Source organism: Salmo trutta, chromosome 7 (genome assembly GCF_901001165.1).
Source record: "Salmo trutta chromosome 7, fSalTru1.1, whole genome shotgun sequence".
NCBI classification, from domain to species: domain Eukaryota; kingdom Metazoa; phylum Chordata; class Actinopteri; order Salmoniformes; family Salmonidae; genus Salmo; species Salmo trutta.
Genome location: NC_042963.1, coordinates 22470252 through 22492594, shown reverse-complemented (window position 1 = coordinate 22492594; position 22343 = coordinate 22470252). Strand labels below are relative to the sequence as shown.

Genomic DNA, 22343 nt, shown 5'->3' with positions numbered 1-22343 from the left:
GGGGAGGTAAATATTGGTGAATATGTTAATAAGTCACTTTGTCCTAGAGAAATTTACATGGTTATCAAAACGTGATTCCAGGGTAAGCCTACACAAAACACAGCCCTTATTTGAATTGTTTCTAAAAATCCCCTATGGGAAAAATGAATGGTGAAAAAACGATTGGAACCATTTCTTGTTTGACCGCTAGGTTTTATGGGTATTATGACTCATACTGTAGTACTCTATTGGCAAAGACGTGTTCTGATCGGTCCATCAGTATTTGTTTAGACTGGTGATTGGATTGCAGATATAACCTTATAGTCATATAGTGCCATGTTCAAATGGGTTTATGCAGATAGAACTTTATAGTTAAAAATATATATATTTTTCAAATCTAACTTAACAGACAGATGAAGAACCATCTAAACATCAATTATGTGACCAACTCATTTATTTATTTTTTATTCCAAATAGAACTTCATAGTCAGATGCTTTCATTATTGTCTTTCTACAAAGGCAGAATAGCCCTACCTCAGCAAGAGACGAAGCTATATGTAATCTGTCAAACCAGTTATTCTGCACACCATGTAAAATAATGTTGTTTGGCATTACGGCTATTGAATTAATGCCCTGTGTAACACGAAACATTTGAATCAACACAAGGATATCGTTTTTTTTCTTCTTTTAACGTAGGGCATTTTAGATGGGGTGCACAGATTCTCCAAATAGTTTGTGGGAGGAGCATTGGAGAGAGTCTCAAAACGTTTCCCTGAATTTACGGTAACCGAGTTTATATTGTCACGTTGACCATTATCCCTTTATGTTCTCTTACCTGCATTTTCCCGAATGTTTAGAAGGGGACATTGTTAAAGACTGAAGAGAGAAAAGCCGCAGCACCACTCGGTAGGAAGGTAATTGGACAGTTTGCGCTCAGAAAAGTCCGATGAATGGCTCAAGATTCCCCTATGATTGAGGTATCGATTCCGTCGCTGGAGCGAGAGGTAGACGAGTCGGGGAAATTGAGGAAGGTAAACTGTTGTAGGCTTAAAAAGTATCTGGATATGTGTGGTACAGTAAGGTTCAATACTTATTTTCAGGCGTTCTCTTATGTTTTCCCACAACTTGTCATGTCAAGATTTTTGAAATATATTTATACTGCTTGGCTAGGCGATATTCCACTGGTCCTGGTTTGCCATTCGTGCCGGCTGCCGCGCCATTCCTTTGCACCAGGCAAGCTAGAAGGGCAACTATTCCATAGATGTGTATATAGTGTATATTATATAATTTCTATAATTTGGTGAATCATTGGTGCCCTTGTGTCCTGTATTACACAATTGTGAAAAGCTTCAGTTGTCTGTGGCTGCTTTCTCCCACTTTCCCTTAAAATATAATTTGAAAGCCCCGAGCCTCATTTGAAAAAGAGACACAGAAGTATTGCAGTTTGTATGCCAAACAAAAGGAAGCCAAGCACCCAATCTTTTTTTAGAGGACAGTTGCCACAAACACAGGCTACACCCTGTGGTGGAAATAGTACCCAATCGTCATACTTGAATAAAAGTAAAGATGCTTTAATAGAAAACGAGTCAAGTGAAAGTTGCCCAGTAAAATACTACTTGAGTAGAATTCAAAATGTATTTCGTTTTAAATATACTTAAGTATCAACAATAAATGCTATGAATCATTTCATATTCCTTGTTAAGTAGACAAGAGAACATGATTTAGTTTTTTAATTACGGATTGCCGGGGACTCTGTCCTGGGTCATGTTCATTTGGCACTAAATATAAGGAAATAGACTCAAACGGGGAGGGTCTACCTGGATTTGTCCAAAAGACATGCTCATTTTTGTTTCCTGTTGTAAAACGTTTTGAAACGTTTTTGCTGCATGCCCTTATTAACATGTCCCTGAATACTGGATTCTGAACAGCATGTCCTGAAGAATACACACACCTGTTTTGAACCCCACATTTTTAGAATGTTTTTTGGGGGGGCTTGCCTGTTTTGCATGTTATTTTGGCATTAATACGTGTCACATAGGCCTAACAGTTTGGGCACCGCTTGTCGCTGTTATAGTGCAATTCATGTATTGTTTAGTGTTATGTAGTGTTTTGCTGGCATGCATCTAAAAAAAAAAAAATGGTTTGCCCCACCAAGATTTACATGCTAAAATCGCCACTGCCAGGGGCACATGCCAACACAATTTACAAATAATTTGTTTAGTGAGTCCGCCAGATCACATGCTGACGGAACTGGCTCTGCACGTGAGTTATTGTCTGCATGTTGATTTTGTCTGTGCCCTCCAGACGCGTTCATGACCCGCAGGTTAAAATACCAAAAGCAACTATATTTATTAATGTCAAAACTAGAGGTCGACCGATTAATCAGCATGGCCCATTTTTAATTGGGTTCGATTTCAAGTTTTCACAACAATCGGTAATCGGCCTTTTTGGACAACGATTATGGCTGATTACATTGCAATCCATGAGGAAACTGCGTGGCAGGCTGACCACCTGTTACGCGAGTGCAGCATCAAAAGGACCTTGTGGCTACAAGGAGCCAAGGTAAGTTGCTAGCTAACATTAAACTTAACTTATAAAAAACAATCAATCTTCACATAATCACTAGTTAACTACACATGGTTGATGATATTACTAGGTTAACTAGCTTGTCCTGAGTTGCATATAATCAATGTGATGCCTGTTAATTTATCATCGTATCACAGCCTACTTCAACTTCACCAAACGGGGGATGATTTAACAAAAGCACATTCGTGAAAAAAGCGCAATCTTTGCACAAATGTACCTAACCATAAACATCAATGCCTTTCTTAAAATCAATACACAGAAGTCTATATATTTTTTACCTGCATATTCAGTTTAAAAAAATTCATGTTAGCAGGCAATATTAACTAGGGAAATTGTGTCACTTCTCTTGCATTCAGTGCAAGCAGAGTCAAGGTATATGTATCAGTTTGGGCCGCCTGGCTCGTTGTGAACTAATTTGCCAGAAATGTACATAATTATGACATGGAAGGTTGTGCAATGTAACAGCAGTATGTAGACTTAGGGTTACCACCCGTTCGATAAAATAGAGAAAGGTTCCCTATTTCACTGAAAGAATAAATGTTTTTTCTAAATGATAGTTTCCAGATTTGACCATATTAATGACCAAAGGATCATATTTCTGTGTTTATTATAAATAAGTCTGATTTGATAGAGCAGTCAAGATGTTTTTACTTTTTTTATGTAACTCTGTGAAGATTTTTTTTTTTTATTTTTTTTTTTTTTATTTATTTTTTGCTTATGAGCAGCAGGCTCATAAGCATTCATTCAAACAGCACGTTCCTGCGTTTGCCAGCAGCTCTTAGCAATGCTTGATTCACAGCTCTGTTTATGACTTCAAGTCTATCAATTCTCGAGATTAGGCTGGCAATACTAAAGTGCCTGTAAGAACATCCAATAGCCAAAGGTATATGAAATACAAATGGTATAGAGAGAGTAGACGTGTCATAATTCCTATAATAACAACAACCTATAACTTCTTAGCTGGGAATATTGAACCACCAGCTTTCATATGTTCTCATGTTCTGAGCAAGGAACTTAAACGTTAGCTTTTTTACATGGCACATATTGCACTTTTACTTTCTTCTCCAACACTGTGTTTTTGCGTTATTTAAACCACATTGAACATGTTTCATTATTTATTTGAGACTAAATAGATTTTATGTATTATATTAAGTTAAATGTTCATTCAGTGAGAGAGAGAGAGAGAGAGAGAGATCAATCGGTATAGGCTATTTTTTTGGTCCTCCAACAATCGGTATCGAAAAATCATTCGGTCGACCTCTAGTCAAAACACACACAAAACATTCATGGACATTTAGCTAGCTTCCTAATTTGACTTGGGAGAAAAATATTGGGTTGTTATTTTACCTAAAATGCATATGGTCCTTTTTTTTGCTGGAACTTTGTAGAATTTTAACCCATTTTGAGTCTCACAAAATCGTGGGTTCTCTACTCCGACAATTAATCCACAGATAATAAGGGAAACCTAGTTCGTTTTCAGTTTTCCTTGATTAATCTCTCCTCGTTTGTTCTTCTGTGGATTGTATATGGCGGTTGGCAACCAACTTTTTAAGGTGCATAACCGCCACCAACGACTGGAGTGTGAACCTTGTTCATCTTTCAATCACCCGGTTGGGTTAGTATGCTCCTAAAAACCAATGAGTAGATGAGAGAGGCGGGAATTGCAGCACGTCAAGCATCTAAAATAGAACAAAGTTCTATTTTTAGAGCCAGGCTACACTGACACCCACGAGCAGTTTGGATGAAACGATTGACTAACGTATGTGTAAATGTATTTTTATAACGCTCGCGGGTGAGGTTTGCTCAGCATGACAGAGGAAGTAGTGATGACCACGTGTTCTATTGATAAGTGTGTGAATTTGACAATGTTTCTGTCATGCTAAGCATTCGAAATCTAACGGGTACTTTTGGGTGTCAGGAAAAATGTATGGGAGTAAAAATGACATTTTTCTTTAGGAATGTGGTGCAGTAAAAAATATAAATTGTCAAGTACAGATACTTAAATGGTACTTCAAAGTATTTGTACTTAGTTACTTTACACCACTGACTACACCTAGCTGCTGGAATGACAGTTGCCAGAAGAAAGTTGGCGTTGACAGCACTTTTTGCACCTACCTAGCACTGGGGACTTGAGTGCACTTTTTGTCTGCATTTACACAGGCACCCCAATTCTGATCGCTTTGGATAAAAGAATCCGCTAAATGGCTTATATAGGATACATATAACATGACTGAATATACTGGCTCAAAGTTCATGGACTTGGGCAATACGTTTTTTGTTTTTGACAGTGAACCCCCAAACAATGTCTATAGTCATTTACCACCGGTTTTGGTTGAGAGCTGTTGGCTTGAGAGCTGTCTACTTGTTGGGTTGCATCTACACAGGCAGCCCAATTCTGGTCTTTTTTTCTGAAAAATATCTGATGTGAAAAGATCTAATTTCATGGTAAAAGCAAGCAAAAGGAAACTGAACTTTGAGCCAGTAAATTCAGTCACTTTATATGTTGCCAATATACACAAAGAGTACAAAACATTATGAACACCTGCTCTTTCCATGAAATAGATGGATAAGGTGAAAGCTATGATCCCACTTGTTAAATCCAAATTAGATGTCACTTGTTAAATCCACTTCAATCAGTGTAGCTGAAGGGGAGGAGACGGGTTAAAAAAGGATTTTTAAGCCTTCAGACATGGATTGTGTGTGTGCCATTCAGAGGGTGAATGGGCAAGACAAAGTATTGAAGTGCCTTTGAACGGGGTATGGCAGTAGGTTCCAGGCGCACCGGTTTGTGTCAAGAACTGCAATGCTCAACAGTTTCCCGTGTGTATCAAGAATGGTCCACCACCCAAAGGACATCCAGCCAACTTGACACAACTGTGGGAAGCATTGGAGTCAACATGAGTCAACATCCCTGTGGAAAGCTTTCGGCACCTTGTAGAGTCCATTCCCCAACGAATTGAGGCAGTTCTGAGAGCAAAAGAGGGGGTTCTACTCAATATTAGGAAGGTGTTTTTAATGTTTTGTCCACTCATTGTATGACATTTAGCAGATACTTTTATCCAAAGCAGTAATTGTATACTTTTCCTTATTGGTGGCCACGGCTGGAATCAAAACCATGACCCAGTTGAAAAATGGGTTCACGTTACAAATCCCACAGCAGCTGTAGTCTTAACAGGATGACTAAATTGCTTGCCTCCATGATCAACAAAAGTAAGACTGAAGTCGTTTTTGACTGACGCATAATTCTGCTTCGAGTCACTCATGAGCTTTTGGTGTGTGTGCGTGTGTTCATACTATTGTGCCAACCTGAACAGCACTTTCTGTGTAGGCTTGGATATGTTCTTTTCACATTGTCTACTCCTTTCCAGCATGAGACTAATATTGCTTGGGAAGCTAAAAGTGAGCTGAGCTGACCCTTAGCTTGTCTGATAATATAGCTGGTGCCAGTCTTCTTTTAAACAAGCAGAGGGGCATAGTCAATTATCAATTTCTTGAAATAGAGTGGGGTGCAAGAAGTAGTCCAATCATATCCCTTTCACGCCAACATGCCGACCCAAACTATTCTGTGCTGGCTTGTATATTTTCTATGCACATACAGTACATTGCCCTTTCAAACAGGGTTCAAGCTAGTATGGTGCATGCGCATCCAGGCCAGTTCAGCAAACCTTGGATGAGCTCGGCTGAGTAGTGTGAAAATGGGTCTTGCTTGTCTGATTTGGGGTGCTGCGTGTTCCACTCTGAGCCTTCTGCTGTGTTATGTAAGGAGGGGGCATCGAGCCCCTCTGTGCCAGGGGTTTGCAGGTGGAAATATCTAGCCCTATCTGCACACCCGCAACAATGAAAGCTCTGTGACGGAAGGGTGACCGATGGCGAGAAAGCGAGGATGGCCGGAGTTCTGTCTGTAAACCCGGCTGTATGGCTTCAAGAACAAAGAGACCCGATTTTGGAAAATTGTCTTTCCCATGAACTGATGACAATCTCTGTATTCTTATACATCCCCATGGGCTGCGTGAATGTCCCATCAGCTCATCTGTAGACATATATAAACAGCTCATCTGTAGACATATATAAACAGCTCATCTGTAGACATGGGGAACATAGTGACATTTTGTTACCTTAAATTAATGAGTTAAAGCATCAAAAGTGGATGAGCTGTTTTTTTTTTACTTGTTTACCAGTCTCGAGTGAGCAGACAGACTCTCTTCTTTGACTGGAAGTACCTTTTTGGGCAGATGTAACTCAATTAAATGATGTGCTTCTTGTCCTGAACAGTAATTTGGTAAACGAATGAAGCACAAGGTGTGAATGAGTAGGCCGGGGGAGTTATTTCATATGAAATAGGCGCTGAAGTTGAGACTGACTTCTGCAGGCTGAACAATGAGCAGAAGCAGGTACTTGTTGTTCATTGTGATACTTGACTTTGTGGAACTGACTAAACCAGTGAGTTCCGCCATAGCGGGAAGAACAGCAACTTCAGGAAAGGGAAAGTTGTGTGTCATTGAGAGGAACAGGGGCGAAAATCTGATATCAACTTTGGAGGGGACAATTACATGAAATTTTCTCAAGAGCAATTCCTGAGGGGGACACCAAAAGTAGTGCTGTGACACACAGCCTACATTGTAATATGGTAAATGTATATTGAGGATCCAAAGAAATAAGGTGTTTGCCGTACTCCTAACTACCGGTACCCAAAACTACACAACTAATCACAACAGCAATACCATTGCCTTTAACAAATATTAGTTCAGTCACCAGTTTAAGTTGAGAGTGGGGGTATCCATGGCATTTTCCAATTATGTTCCTATTTTACAAGTTAAAAAAATTGAGAACCTTTCATAATGTTGCCAAACAAAGACTCAACAAACTTACCTGAGACTCCCTGTCTCTGCCAGTCTGTCCCTGCATATCTGTCCCCAACTCTGCTGTCTGTCATTTCCATTAGAATTTCATTTCTTTCTTATGAACATTTTATCAACTAGTCTTTGAGATATTAGGCTACTAGGGTTCTTACTATGCGTTTTGGTGTATTGAAAAATAGTCTGATGTCCGTCTTTTATTTTTCTGCCATTTTTCTACCTGGCTGGCTGTCTGGCTACACATACACACACACACAATGTGTAGGTTATTTACAGTAGGAGATGGGCTTCTATCATCTTTTATCATTCTATTTGGGCTTCGATCTAAAAGGTAGCTAGCAAATGTGAAATGGATTAAAATGACAAGAGTTGACAGCTGTATGAGTTCACCATTTACACAACATATGCTGCAACCTTTTGTAATTTTAATAGTTTGTTTCATATTGGCTGGCTTCCAACAATAGCTGAATTTGCAAAGCTAGCGAGCACCAATTCCGTTTCAGTGGTGTTTGCTATAATCTTTGCTACCCGGGTTAAATAAAGGTGAAATAAAATAAATAAATAAAAGTTCCCTTGCGACAATTTAGCTTTTGCAACGAGACCATTAAATATATTTAAGACAATGGTAGAAGAGAGTGTAGTTCTGTTCAGTTTGGACTCCAGTTTATCGCTAACCTTATCACGGACTTTGAAGCACTAACTTACATCATCTGCATGCTGATCTTGGAATAAATTGACGATAGCAAAGATTCCATCTTTGACGAGGCCACATAAATGGAATAGGTACTAGCTAGCTTAATAGTTAATATTTGCGCGCTAGCTCTGCATATTCAGCTAGTGTGTGTGCGCGATTGACTGGATTAACCTCACGTCAGTTACGTTCATTGAGTGCCTTTCAGACAGTGGATACGACCCCTCTGTTACCTTGCCAACTAAGGAACTGGCAGTGGATCAAACCATTGTGAGGCAAAGGGTGGGTCGCAATCTTTTGAAACTTAAAAACGCGCTATTAAGTGTCTATAATCAGCACAATTGCTTTCATTGCGTATTATTAATATTATTTAAATGATATAGTTATGTTTCAGTGATATATTGGGGGGGACAAATCATATTTTTCCCAGGATCGGGGGGTCGTGTGTCCCCCCGTCCCGTCCCCCGGGATTTCCGCCCCTGGAGAGGAATTGGTTACTTTTAAAGCTCATGAACAGTCAGTCACATCTTTGTCACTAAATAACCATTCATCACAGTTCAGGTGGTGATGGTCAAAAGTCTGTATCTTCAGGGAAATAATCTTGTATTATGTAAACAGTAATCTTGTAACATCTCAAATGTATACTCTGGGCAATGGGCACTGATTGCAGAGTTTGATAACTCTATAGAACAATTTAAAAATAACTTTTACCAATATGATAAGTAGTCATGGGTTGATGATTATTCTGCTCATGAGGATCCACGTTAGATCCCGTGGCTGCCTGGATAATGGCCACAGCCCTCCTGCTCTGAGAGCTCATTCATCCATGGATTGAGGGTCATCTGTTTGGGACCATCATTGGTATGTGATGACATGGCTCCAGCCCCATCGGTCCACTGGGTCGCGAGTCGCCTGGGCAACCCAGGAATATGGAGGCCATGTGCCTTCTTTGAACAGCTAGCCTGGTACCAGATTGGTCTGTGCTGTCTTGCCAGAGTTGGTACTTGGCAAGACAGCACAGACACATCTGGGACCAGGCTACACAGCTACAGACAGTCCAAATTACTGTTTGCTGAGAGAGGAGGTAAGTACTGTACTAGGCTGACCGCTCGAGTCACTGCTGATTTAGGGTCGGCACTCTTTCGAAGTAACAGAGAGAGTGCTGAACCAGCTGCGAATAATTAAGGACCAAATGTATTTTTAGGTCAAGAATAAATACCAAAAAGGTAAACTCTTTAATGTACAGTTTATTTTTTTTATTGTGTTGGATGGTTGTAGACTAGTTCATAGATTAAAATATAGCTATAAATCAGTTATAGGGTGGCAAAATCGTCCTTGTAGCAATCACTCTGGATCAACCCATGAGAGATGAGTTTAGGTGGAAAGGGGGGGCATGGGCCTTTTAATTATAGCCTGAATGTAGCCAGTCAGCTATATTTAACGTGAGGGCCTGACAAAAAAAAAGTGTGGATCAACTGCATGACTCGGCTAATCCCCATGTCAGGATCACTCTCTGTCCTGGGTCATGTTCATTTGGCAGTAAATATAAGGAAATAGACTCAAACGGGGAGGGTCTACCTGGATTTGTCCAAAATAAATGCTCATTTTTGTTTCCTGTTGTAAAACGTTTTCTGCTGCATGCCCTTATGAACATGACCCGGAATACTGGATTCTAAACAGCATGTCCTGAAGCTCCAACTTTAAGTCAACAACTTCAAAGGATTATTTAGATAATAGCTTGCTGGAAATGTAGGCTAGAATTTTTGTCATTCATTGTTCACCACACCTTGTCATGTTTAGACAGAGTCCCTTCTATTCATATTTTTGAAAGTCTATCCGCTCTCTTTATGTCAGTAGCTATTTATGTATTATTGTTAACTTGGTTTCAGACCAATTTGGAGAAGATATCCCTGTTTTCTTTGTTTTAGAAAGCTGGGGAAGACCAAAAGATGGCCACTTTTGTAGTTGTCATTAACCACAGTTCTGGGTGACGGGTGTATTCTCATGTGTATTTGTCCAGATGAATATCAGCTAGCGTTGCCATTATCCAAATAACCCTGTTTATTAACAACCATGGCACACTGGAGCTTCACTGGAAAAGGAAGCATTTCATTGCTGCCCGTTTGATTTGTTGTAATGTAGAAGCAAGCAGGCTGCAATAATTTGTGTACTATCAGTACTATTTTCCAAGGATGAAAACATGTGGACAGTGCACTTGGGTTATAAAAACAATACTGATCCCGCAACTCCTGTCCTTGGGCTGCATTCTGCCAGTTATCTATCTTCCAAATGACTGATTGCTAAGGATGTGCAGGTGCAGTGTAGCCTACGTGTCATCCCATTCAGGAAGTTATAGAATGTCTTTAAGAAAGAACATTTTCACAGGTTGTCCTTTTACCTAGGGTTATGGTCATTCTAGGGGATCTGTTTTGCCTTTCTTGTGAGCAGTAGTACATGTACGACTGAGTTGATTTTGACCACTTGAAGCTGTAATATGTAACTTTTTTTTTGTCGACCCGACCAAATGCACATAGAAATTTGAGAGAGAGACTCGTTTTTAATGAGAATCAAAGATCTAAGAAGCGGTAGATATGTTCTATGTGCTAATTTTCTATGCATTCTGTTAAGTTTCGTTTTTGCCCCTTATACTTTAAATGTTGTACACCAGCTTCAAAATGCTGAAAATACTATTTTTGGTATTTCAAAATATATTTCACAGCGGTTTAGATGATACAATGATTCTATACTGGTATTACTGGTATAAGAAATATGGTGGGAGCTCCCACAAGCCTATACCCGCACCAATCCAATGCTTTTACATTTGTGTGAACCGGTCCACACTGAAAGAGAAAGGAGATATTGGTACGCACACTTGTTGTCCAATTCCTCAAGCAAAAGCTGCAAAGTTTGCTAGGATTCGTTTTATCGCCACCAGTGGGCACTGTTGAGTTTAGAATGCTGAGCTCTGTAAACGGGCCTCTTTCTTCCCCTGCTGGATATCTGACTGCATTACACTGGACACTAAACTCAGGCATGATTGGAGAACATCAAGTCCCATCTAGTTTGTGTAGAACTACCTTTTACAGAGGCAAACTCTTATGTGAATGGAAAGACTTACCTTTTGTACATAAATGTTTCTGTCCGTTGACAAGCAAACATATTTCTATCGATGTTCCTTTCCGGAAAACCAGTGTAATAGCGCAAAGCTCCGCTCTGCTCTTTTCTTTTCCAGCTCTTCAGAGTTGAGATATTGTTCAATGGAAGGAAACACTTTGTGCTCAGAAGACACAGTGAATTCCAGACCCTGCACAGAAAGGTAAAACAATCGCTGACTCTCTGCCTCCCCTTACTTGACACCAGAATTATACAGTAGCTGAATGATCTTAACCACTTTTTGTATACTGTACTCTACTCTGTTGCATGCATGATGGACATTAAGCCATTACAGGCCCATCCCCGTAATGTCATTTACAGTTTCCTCCTGCCTCCATAGCTGAAGAAGATTCTGCATCCCCCAGACTTTCCCAGCAAGAGGAGCACTCATCTGAGAACCAAGCCTCTTGAGCAGAGGAGGCAGCAGCTGGAGGACTACATTCAGGTAGAATATATGTATTTACACTAACACTTTACTTGACACCCAACGTCATAACAGCTGACATAACGTGTCATAATATGGTCATAACACTGTCATGGCCAATATATTTAAACATGTTGTGACATATATTGCATTATTTTATGGCTGGTTATGACACCTACATAAGATTGTCAAAACCCACATTTATTCCAATGTGTTTTTTCCCAGCCAAGAAGTTTCCTTTCGTTTTGAAAGTTTGTTTCTTAAGTCCTTTGTTGTAATGAATTCTGTTTACAGTCATGTTTTTTTTCCATCATATTTTAAATAACTTGCAGAAAATACACTGACACTCGTGAAGCATTGACCATCCTGTGTCACTTTACTTGGACTAAGAAAATACACTTTATGACCCCGTCGAGAAGCATTATGACCGTCAAAATCATTTAAGCCAGATAGGCCTATCACATACATGCCCTTGTCAGTCATCAGTCAAAAAGACAGTGTCTTGTCCTGCTCCTGAAATGTGTGCTCAATTACAATGATGTTTTAATATGGTCAATTTCAGAACATTTTATAGAACATAAATATATTGTTAACAAATAGGCTGTGGTGTAATGGAATGTTTTGCCTTGTGTGGTGGGTTTTGAGACTCTTATGTAAGTGTCATAACCAGCCATAAAATAATGCAATATATGTCACAACAGGTCTAAATAGATGTTATGACAAGTTATTTCAGCTGTAATGACATGTTATGACGCTGGGTGTAAAGTGTTACCGTATTTACTTTATTCAGTCAGGAGGACTACATATATTAATTGCATACCATGTTCAGTTACCACATTCAGGTGTAATATTTACGTATGAAATGTAATGAATTAATATATTGTACGTGCCATATTAGGACTTTGAAACTATATTTAGGTATGAATTGACATACAATATTTACATATGACTGAGGGACTATGTTCCGTATGGGCATTACCTGATGCTTACAGTAGCCCCACTGGATTGCAGTCTGGGATAGTTGAAATTTTCAATAACAGTTACTAATCCAATTTTAGACTGTGTGATCAAAACCATTTTCTTTGTATTTTCTACTGGCCTGTCTCTCTAGGATATAATTTACCAGTATGAAGAAGTCCCTCAGGTGCTGCTGGACTTCCTGCATGTGAAACATTTCCACTCTGGGAACAAAATAAGCAGCCTTGAGTATGTACCTCACCTCAACCAGCTACTCACATCAGGTTCACTTCAATAAAGTTATCAGACAGAAAAAAGTATATTGAATATGACGTGTGGCTAGGAATGGAGAATCTGATGTCAGCCTAGAGTTTATGATATGAGGTAGACAGGTGCCTTCAAAATATTTACACCCCTTGACTTTTTTTGTCACTGATCTATACACTATACCCCATGTCAAAATGGAATTATGTTTTTAGAAATGTTTACAAATTAACTAAAAATGATATATAAAAAATAAGTATTCAACCCTTTTGTTATGGCAAGCCTAAATAAGTCACAAGTTGCATGGACTCTGTGTGCAATAATAGAGTTTAACATGGTTTTTAAATGACTACGCCATCTCTGTACCCCACACATACAATTATCTGTAAGGTGTCTCAGTCGAGCAGTGAATTTCAAACACAGATTCAACCACAAAGACCAGGGAGGTTTTCCAATGGTTCGTAAAGAAGGACACCTATTGAATATCCCTTTGAGCATGGTGAAGTTATTAATTACACTTAGGATGGTGTATCAAAGATACAGGCGTCCTTCCTAACTCTGAGGAAAGAAACCGCTCAGAGATTTCCCCATGTGGCCAATGGTGAGTTTAATGACTGTAATACTAACCCAATTGAAAGAGTGAAAAGAAGCCTGTACAGAATAAAAATATTCCAAAACATGCATCCTTTTTGCAATATGGCACTAATGTAATACTGCAAAAAATGTGGCAAAGAAATGAACTTTTTGTCCAGGGGGAAATCCAACACATGACCGAGTTCCACTCTTCACATTTTCAAGCGTGGTGGTGTCTGCATCATATTATGGGTACGCTTATCAACATCAAGGACTAGGGAGTTTTTTGGGGGATAAAAATAAATGGCATAAAGCTAAGCATAGGCAAAATCCTAGAGAAACTTGTTTGTCTGCTTTCCATCAGACACTGGGAGACAAATTCACCTTTCAGCGGGACAATTACTTAAAACACAAGGCCAAATATACACTGGAGTTGCTTACTAAGACGACGTTGAATGTTCCTGAGTGGCCTAGATACCATTTTTACTTAAATCTGCTTAAATCTAGGGCAAGACTTGAACATGGCTGTGTAGCAAGGATCAACAACCAACTTGACCGAGCTTGAAGAATTTTGAAAAGAATAATGGCCAAATATTGTACAGAAAGATTACCCAGAAAGATTCACAGCTGTAATCGCTGCCAAAGGTGATTCTAACTTGTATTGCCTCGTAGGGTTGAATACTTATCTAATCAAGATATATTAGCATTTTATTTCCAAAATAATAAAAACATTTTTAGTTTGTCTTTCACTTTGACAGAGTATTTTGTGTATGTAGTTGACAAAAAATGACAATTAAATCTATTTTAATCCCACTTTATAACACAACAAAATGTGGAATACTTCAAGGGGTGTGAATACTATCTAAAGGCACCGTATGATTACCTTTTACACTGCAGTGTTTTGCAATTGAAAATGTAGAGAACCTCTATTGAATTCAGTCATGTTATATGTAGCCAATATACACAAATTGTACAAAACATTAAGAACACCTGCTCTTTACATGAGACTGACAAGTTCAAAGCTATGATCCCTTATTGATGTCGTGTTAAATCCACTTCAATCAGTGTAGATGAAGGGGAGGAGACCGGTTACAGAAGGATATTTTTTTAAGCCTTGAGACAATTGAGACATGGATTGTGTGTGTGCCATTCAGAGGGTGAATGGGCAAGACAAAAGATTCTAGTGTCTTTGAACGGGGTATGGTAGTAGGTGCCAGGCGCGCCAGTTTGTGTCAAGAACTTCAACGCTGCCAGGTTTTTCACACTCAACAGTTTCTTGACCGGTTTTTCACGCTCAACAGTTTCCTGTGTGTATCAAGAATGGTCCACCACCGAAAGGACATCCAGCCAACTTGACACAACTGTGTGACGCAACATGGGCCAGCATCCCTATGGAACGCTTTAGACACCTTGTGGAGTCCATGACCTGAACAATTGAGGCTGGGGGGGCAACTCAATATTAGGAAGGTGTTCCTGATATTTGTTATACTCTGTGTATATTGTTTAACATGGGCAAATAATAGGCTGTAGTAAAAATGCTGGTTTCCTCATCATTTCAGATCATTTGATGATAGTGACCCTCAGGGATATGGGTGAGCTTCCCTTTTATCTTGTGAACAGCCATGTGTATTCTGCCTGTGTGCCATACAGTACATGTCCCCCTGTACTTAAAACATGTACTTTGGTTTCTGAACCGATCCTCGGGTTTATGCCCGGGCTCGGGACCCTCTGAAGTTCCACTATGATCTATTCTAACACTAGCACACCTGATTCATCTTGCCAACTCATCAGCGCAAAGTGAGAACGTCTGGCTTATGAGGGTTTGGGCATGCAGAGCAGAGGGCAAATGTAAATGCCATACAAAAAGATGCAAATTAAATTTATGCATAAGAAAAGTGTAATCTCAATTTAGAATGCTGAAATCTGCAAAGGTTACGCTCCATATTGCAATGCACACATCCATGTTGTAGCAACATACATTTGACTCGTTCAGCTCTTCGACTCACCCAGTGGTCTCTTGTCCCTCAGCGGTCAGCTGCAGCATCAGCGTGTGGTGGGATTCTGTGGTGACCCCTATCTCCTGGAGTCCCCCTCAGGTACGGCAGGCCTCCGCATTAGAGATCCTTAGACCACCCAGATGATTAAATGGGGGGGCCTTACACTTAAGTGTCTAAAACTAGGTAGAGAGTAAGTAGAAATGATAATGGACCTATAGTGTATATTTAGACCTGTCCTCCTTTTGAGATCTCCACACTCTCTACCATCATTGCAAGTAACAGTGAGCTGGATGTTAATGTTTCCGTAGGATGGTCTTCTTTTAAAGAGCTTGCTGAAAGCTTACTCCGCTAAATGGCCTGTGCTTTAGTATTTTTGTTTACGTTTTAGTTATTGATCGTGTTCCAGATCAAAGACAGTATATGGACAAAAGTATGTGGACACTTGCTGCTCGTCGAACATCTCATTCCAAAATCATGGGTATTAATATGGAGTTGGTCTCCCCCTTTGCTGCTATAACAGCCTCCACTCTTCTGGGAAGGCATCCACTTGATGTTGGAACATTGCTGCTGGGACTTACTTCCATTCAGCCACAAGCATTAGGGAGGTTGGTCACTGATGTTGAGTGATTTAGGCCTGGCTCGCAGCAGGCGTTCCAATTCACCCCAAAGGTGTTCAATGCGGTTGAGGTCAGGGCTCTGTACAGGCCAGTCAAGTTCTATCACACGACTCTCAACAAACCAGTTCTGTTTGGACCACGCTTTGTGCACGGGGGCATTGTCATGCTGAAACATGAAAGAGCCTTCCCCAAACTGCTGCCACAAAGTTGGAAGCACAGAATCGTCTAGAAGGTCATGTGCTGTAGCGTTAAGCTTTACCTTCACTGTAACTAAGGAGCCCGAACCATGAAAAACAGCCCCAGACCATTATTCCTCCTCCACCAAACTTTACATTTTTTTTACATTTTACTTTTTAGTCATTTAGCAGACGCTCTTATCCAGAGCGACTTACAGTAGTGAATGCATACATTTAATACATTTTTTTCTCCATACTGGTCCCCCGTGGGAATCGAACCCACAACCCTGGCGTTGCAAACACCATGCTCTACCAACTGAGCCACACGGGAGGCCTTTACAGTTGGCACTATGCATTCGGGCAGGTAGCGTTCACCTGCCATCCACCAAACCCAGATTCGTTACTTGGACTATCAGATAGTGAACCGTGATTCATCGCTCCAGAGTTTAATGGCGGCAAGCTTTACACCACTCCATCTGACGCTTGGCATTGCGCATGATGATCTTAGGCTTGTGTGCGGCTGCTCGGCCATGGAAACCCATTTTATGAAGCTCCTGACGAACAGCTATTATGCTGACGTTGCTTCCAGAGGCAGTTTGGAACTCAGTGAGTGTTGCAACCGAGGACATGATTTTTACGCGCTTTGGTACTCGGCGGTCCCGTTCTATGAGCTTGTGTGGCCTACCACTTTGCGGGTGAGTCGTTGTTGCTCCTAGACGTTTCCATTTTGCAATAACAGCACTTACAGTTGACTGGGGCAGCTCTAGCAGGGCAGAAATTTTACAAACTGACTTGTACTTATGACGGTGCCACATTTAAAGTCACTGAGCTCTTCAGTACGGTTGATTCTACGACCAATGTTTGTCGATGGAGATTGCATGGCTGTGTGCTTGATTTTTATACACCTGTTGGCAACGGGTGTGGCTGAAATAGCCAAATCCACTCATTTGAAGGGGTGTCCATATACATACTTTTGGCCTCAGTGTACATTGGAGTTGCCTGCCTGGTATCAGCTATCCACTTATGGCGTGCAACCAATCTAGTCGGCCTAGAACGCAACCATGGTATTGAACTTTTAATCTTTTCCAACAGATCTGCCGGACATTGTCATGGATGGGGTCCTGCAGGGCTTGTACCCCCGAGACATCCGTGTCAGCTTCACAGCCTGCACAAAACCCAGCCTCCCAGAGAGACCCAGTCTGGCTCCAGCCCGTACCGTCAAAGCTCCAGTGATTCCCTCTATATAGTGGCAGCCAATGCAGAAGTCCTGACACTAGGATCTACTGTGGATTTTAAATGACCTTGATAGTAATTTGCCGACTCGGACATGCATCCAATCAGAGGCCCATTTGCTTGTGTACTGCCATACAATAGAAATATGTTACTCTGGGTGCTTGACTAAAGTCACATAGGCCAATTGAAGATGTTCTTGATAAAGCAATGTCATAAGGTGGGGTGGTAACTGCAATTTGGTTTGTAAGCAGTTGAGTACATTAACTGCCTTAGCTCACCTGCCAGATCGATACGTTTCAGCTATCCACATGCAATGATTTGATGTCTCACTAATAGGGTGGCAGGTAGCCTAGTGGTTAGCATGTCAGGCCAGTAAATTAAAGGTTGCTGGCTTGAATCCCCGAGCCGAGTGAAATGTTGTGCCCTTGAGCAAGGCACTAAACCCTAGTTTTCCCCAGGGGAGCTGTACTATGGCTGACCCTGTAAAACATGTCACTGCACCTATCCCGTGTGGCAGTAGTCTGCCTGGAATGACAGTTTCACAATCACTGGCATGTCATATGTAAATGTTTTCACGTGTTAAGCTTTATATAAAAATGTGATATGCCCCAATCAAGTGGTCAGTTTGGATGGCCCATGTTCATATAAAAATGTTCATTGTTCTACTTGCAATCTTACAAGAAACTAAGTGCCATTTTTTTATCAAGTTAGGTTGTCACATGCACAAGAACTGCTTTTCTCGCAAGCTCTAACCAACAATGCAGTAATCAGTAACAATGGAATACAAAACATAAGGTGCAACAAGGTTGTGACCACACTAATAAAATTACTAAAACATTGACAATAATTGAACACTAGGAACCATCTTAACAAAACCTGGATCCTTTATTGAAGATGTATTCTTTACAAAATGAGCAGGTATCAGCTGCACGACAACCATACTGGAATGCCTGTTTGGAAATGGACCCAGTGTGCCTTTGCTTTGATCTGGCACTTAAATTCAATGGGTAGCTTCTGCTACCAGGACAACCCGCGCAGGAGCCCCCACCAGGACCAGTGGTAAACAAAACAGAAAATTCAATGGTCTACCTACACCCCACAGTCCTGTTCCCCCATTTAATAAAGTTGACTTGTTTTTACTCCTTGGCAATCGCGAAGGGTTTCTCCACTTCAATCTTGCCACAGTCGTGGATGGACACATCTTTGAGGGGCTTGTCCCGGCCGTCTGTCTTTGTGCCCTCGATCTTCTTCACCACATCCTGTAGGGGAGCAATACCGCAAGTGAGGGGTATGCAAACAGATTCAGCTGCAGGTGTGTATTTGTTCTGTGTTGGGGTGGGTGGGGAATACTCACCGTGCCTTCCAAAATTTTGCCGAAGACCACGTGCTTGCCATCCAACCAAGGTGTCTGAATGGTGGTGATAAAGAACTGGGAGCCGTTGGTGTCCTTGCCAGCGTTGGCCATGCTCAGCCAGTAAGGTCCGTAGTGCTTCAGCTTGAAGTTCTCATCAGGGAAGCGGTCTCCGTAGATGCTCTTGCCTTCAGGGAAACAAGGATATTGATAATAAATCAACATTTGCATTGATGCCCATGTCATTATTGGTAGTTAGAGCGATATCCAAGTGTGAATTCCCCTCACCGCCAGTGCCATCTCCTCTGGTGAAGTCACCACCCTGGATCATGAAATCCTTGATAACTCTGTGGAACTTGCTGCTTTTGTAGCCAAATCCTTTCTGTGGAGATGAGAAGCAATGCATTAGTCAGTACCTCAATGGTTCTACCATAACATATCCATTTGCTAAATCGATTCCCTGGGTATGAAAAGACTCACCTCTCCAGTTGCTAGTGTAATGAAGTTCTCAACTGTCTTGGGTACCGTTTTCCCAAACAAACCAATGACAATTCGTCCAACATCCTCATCTCCAATTCTGATGTCGAAATAAACCTGTTAAGGGAAAGCATGAGTAACTAGGTTAGCAGGAATTCTGAGGCAACTTGTCCTCATCTTGGAATGTCATCCCTTGAGCACCCCAGATAGGCAGGTCATCATGGAACTCAAGTGACATGTGAGAAATGTCACGATGCATATACATTTCTCCCCCCCCCCCCCCCCAGAGGACCACTGATGGTGCGCACAATTACAGTGGCGTGTATTCATGGATGCTAGGCTTCCCCAGAATAAAAATTAAATATCTTCCGTCCCGCGTTTCATAATGTTTTCAGTTCTCAAGAGACTGAATGTAGCTCACCGGAAAAAGCATTGAGCAAGTTAAACAGCACCCCTCCATCTCTACGTGTAGACCATCTGATGCGGTCTGGTCCAAACGACTAACATTGTTGCCGCCCATAGCATTGCATGGAATGCAAGGGAAGCCAGCGAGCATTTAGCCTCCCACGATACAAAAAGAAAGAAGTATTAAGTTAACGTTGAGCTAAACTGAGCTAGCGCAACTGTGAATGGTCCTGACATACCATGGGAAGCCAGCGTGGGTTTTGGCGTAACTCCTATCAAACCGCATTGAGACCATACGTCATTGACTGCAACAACTTGAATTGTTTCATCTCGTTGTGTGGTTGTCCTCCGGTGGCTAGCTAGTTAAAGTAGGCCCTTTCCTAAATCCCTACTAAAATTTTAGACTTGTGGTTTTACTTTTCTCCGTACTGGCCGGTGTCAAATCTCCCCCCTGACAGAATTCCCCCCCTTCTAATTGCCATAATTTTGTGGCTCGAGTCATATTTTCTATAGAACGAACTTCACGTCAGGACAGGCAACCGAAATTAATAATGAATGCATGTTAAACATAGGCGTAAAATGTTGGCAAGCAATACATATTTCAGAACTACTACGGCTAAATTATCCTTACACTTTCAAAAATACTAGTCGAATAAGATATGGGAGAGATGAATTTTGGCTATAAGACTTGTATAGACTAATACATATCAGTAGCGGATTTAGGTACGGGCGACATGGGCAGCCGCCCAAGGAGGCATCTTGGCGGGGGCGGTGCGGGCGCCATACAAGCGAGAACCGCCACATCCACTTGAAACAAATAGCCAAACCGAAAACTGAGTGAAGAGCAGAAATCTCAACTAGCAAGCAAGTCGCAGCAATTAAGAGGGGGGGGATTTTCGGCACAACACCGACCAATGATTAAGAATGGCGATTTGTTCTAAACAATTAATTCATACATTGTTGTGCCCCTGGCCTGAGAGGATGGAAGTTCAATATGTAGAAGGCAGTGTTACCTAGCTAACGTTACCCATGAATGAAAGTTATGCTAGAGCAAGCATTTTAGCCAGGTAGCCTTAGGACAACAAACAGCGTGTACTGTAGGACAGTGAGATCGTTTCTTCTACAACTACAAGTAGGGTGAGTCAACACGAGCGCACACATTCGAACCATGGACAGATATTTAGCGTACTGTAACGACTCAGGGTCGTTCAAATAAATTGTGTTTGGTGTATTTTAATAGTCACGGAATTAGACTCAGCAGAGGTGATTTGATGACGTTGAAATTGTGCAGGCAGATCGTTTCTTTGCGACGCTAAATCAATTGGTGTTTAGTGGTCCGAAAAATACGGAAACATTAACTTCCTTGACCATGCTGTAGGTGATGTAACGGTCTTACATGCGATTTGTGGACTAACCCAGGCAGTTTGCCATCCGGTTTTGTGATGAAACAAAAAGGTGGTTGAATTTATTCTGCCTCTGTCCTTTAGGCCTGTGTGTCACGGTCGCAAAACATTTTTCTAGAGCAAACCCAATTATCACCCAGGTTTTAAAATGGCTTTCCCATTGATTTTACCCACGCATCGCTACTGCTTAGTGGCTTTAAACCTAAAAACTGGTTTTTGTATTTCATTTAAAAGGTATAGGGGTTAGACTCCGCTCAGGCATGCTTGGAAGTAAGGCTTGTTTGAAAGGTTGTGATTTGCAACAACCGGTTTCTTAGTTCTCATTTAACCATTAGTTGCAGTAGGTTGTCCGGAAATTTGATTATGGCAGTAACACGCCAACTGCATTGCCTATAACCGGTCAAACCCAATGCTTGCACAAACGCAAAAATGACTTCCAATTACGTGTGCACGTTTTCCTTTAGACTCGTGAATGGGCTCCCGAGTGGCGCAGCGGTCTAAGGCACTGCACCAGTGTTAAGAGGCGTCACTACAGACCATGGGTCGACGACGGGTTGTAGCACAACCGGCCGTGAGTCCCATAGGGCGGTGCACAATTGGCCCAGCGTCGTCCTGGTTAGGCCGTCATTGTAAATCATTTCTTAACTGACTTACCAAGTTAAATAAAAACAGTTGCTGACGACGTTGGGCGCAGAGTTACGTAGCCCCAAGCCAAATAAGTGGACGTGGCCTAGTTAACTACAGCAGCTAAAAAAAACTAGCTAGCTAAGGCCTGCATGTCGTGCAAGCATCGAGGCCGTGCATTAACTAGTAACCAACGGCTGCATCGCATTTCGCCGAGTTCGTTTCATTGTATCACGTCTTGTGACATTGTAGTTCGCAATGTTTTAGACCTGAAAAGCCAGACAGCACAAGACGGTTTCTTACTACAAACGTTAGCTGTGCACAAAAAAAACCCTCCCGTCTTTGGATTTGCTAGATACCTTACCTTGGCCGTGACTTTTGGGCCCTTCTGTTTCTCGTCAGCGTCTGATCCGCTCGGGAAGAGCAGAAATATCACCGACCCAACGATGACCGTGACCGCAACCAAAAACTTCATCCTTCTCTCGCAGATTCGAACCATGAACAAGGAAAGTGTAGCCGTGGCGGCCCTAATGTACGTATATGTGCCGGGGGAAAAGTGGGTATATCCGGGGTGGAG

At 41.4% G+C, this 22343-nt stretch overlaps 2 protein-coding genes across 5 annotated transcripts; one reads left to right on the top strand and one right to left on the bottom strand.

The window, feature by feature from the left end:
* Positions 1-680: 680 nt before the first annotated feature.
* Positions 681-18183, top strand: snx22 (sorting nexin 22). 4 transcript variants are annotated; one of them, XM_029758409.1, is made up of 7 exons: positions 683-1010; positions 11345-11428; positions 11606-11710; positions 12801-12895; positions 15043-15075; positions 15512-15579; positions 17366-18183. In XM_029758409.1, the coding sequence occupies exons 1-7, from the start codon at positions 930-932 to the stop codon at positions 17518-17520; spliced, it is 621 nt and encodes a 206-aa protein (XP_029614269.1). In that variant the 5' UTR covers positions 683-929; the 3' UTR covers positions 17521-18183. The 4 variants fall into 4 exon arrangements, with proteins under 4 accessions (XP_029614270.1, XP_029614271.1, XP_029614272.1 ...); XM_029758410.1 differs by lacking the exon at positions 15512-15579 and having other exon boundaries at positions 681-1010; XM_029758411.1 differs by lacking the exon at positions 15043-15075 and having other exon boundaries at positions 682-1010.
* Positions 18184-18372: 189 nt separating this feature from the next.
* Positions 18373-22326, bottom strand: ppib (peptidylprolyl isomerase B (cyclophilin B)). Its single transcript, XM_029758408.1, has 5 exons — positions 22131-22326; positions 19338-19451; positions 19146-19239; positions 18861-19045; positions 18373-18765 (listed from the first exon to the last, which is right to left on the bottom strand). The coding sequence occupies exons 1-5, from the start codon at positions 22263-22265 to the stop codon at positions 18643-18645; spliced, it is 651 nt and encodes a 216-aa protein (XP_029614268.1). The 5' UTR covers positions 22266-22326; the 3' UTR covers positions 18373-18642.
* Positions 22327-22343: the final 17 nt, after the last annotated feature.

What these genes read in the sequence shown, in the direction of transcription:
- snx22 (XM_029758409.1), top strand. Translation starts at nt 930, where the DNA reads ATGGCTCAAGATTCCCCTATGATTGAGGTATCGATTCCGTCGCTGGAG. An exon ending in AGCTGGAGGACTACATTCAG is followed by an intron (nt 11,711 to 12,800) that starts GTAGAATATATG and finishes CTGTCTCTCTAG; the next exon opens with GATATAATTTACCAGTATGA. An exon ending in TCTCCTGGAGTCCCCCTCAG is followed by an intron (nt 15,580 to 17,365) that starts GTACGGCAGGCC and finishes CTTTTCCAACAG; the next exon opens with ATCTGCCGGACATTGTCATG.
- ppib (XM_029758408.1), bottom strand. Translation starts at nt 22,265, where the DNA reads ATGGTTCGAATCTGCGAGAGAAGGATGAAGTTTTTGGTTGCGGTCACG. An exon ending in GCCCAAAAGTCACGGCCAAG is followed by an intron (nt 19,452 to 22,130) that starts GTAAGGTATCTA and finishes TTCCCTTAACAG; the next exon opens with GTTTATTTCGACATCAGAAT. An exon ending in TTACACTAGCAACTGGAGAG is followed by an intron (nt 19,240 to 19,337) that starts GTGAGTCTTTTC and finishes TCATCTCCACAG; the next exon opens with AAAGGATTTGGCTACAAAAG.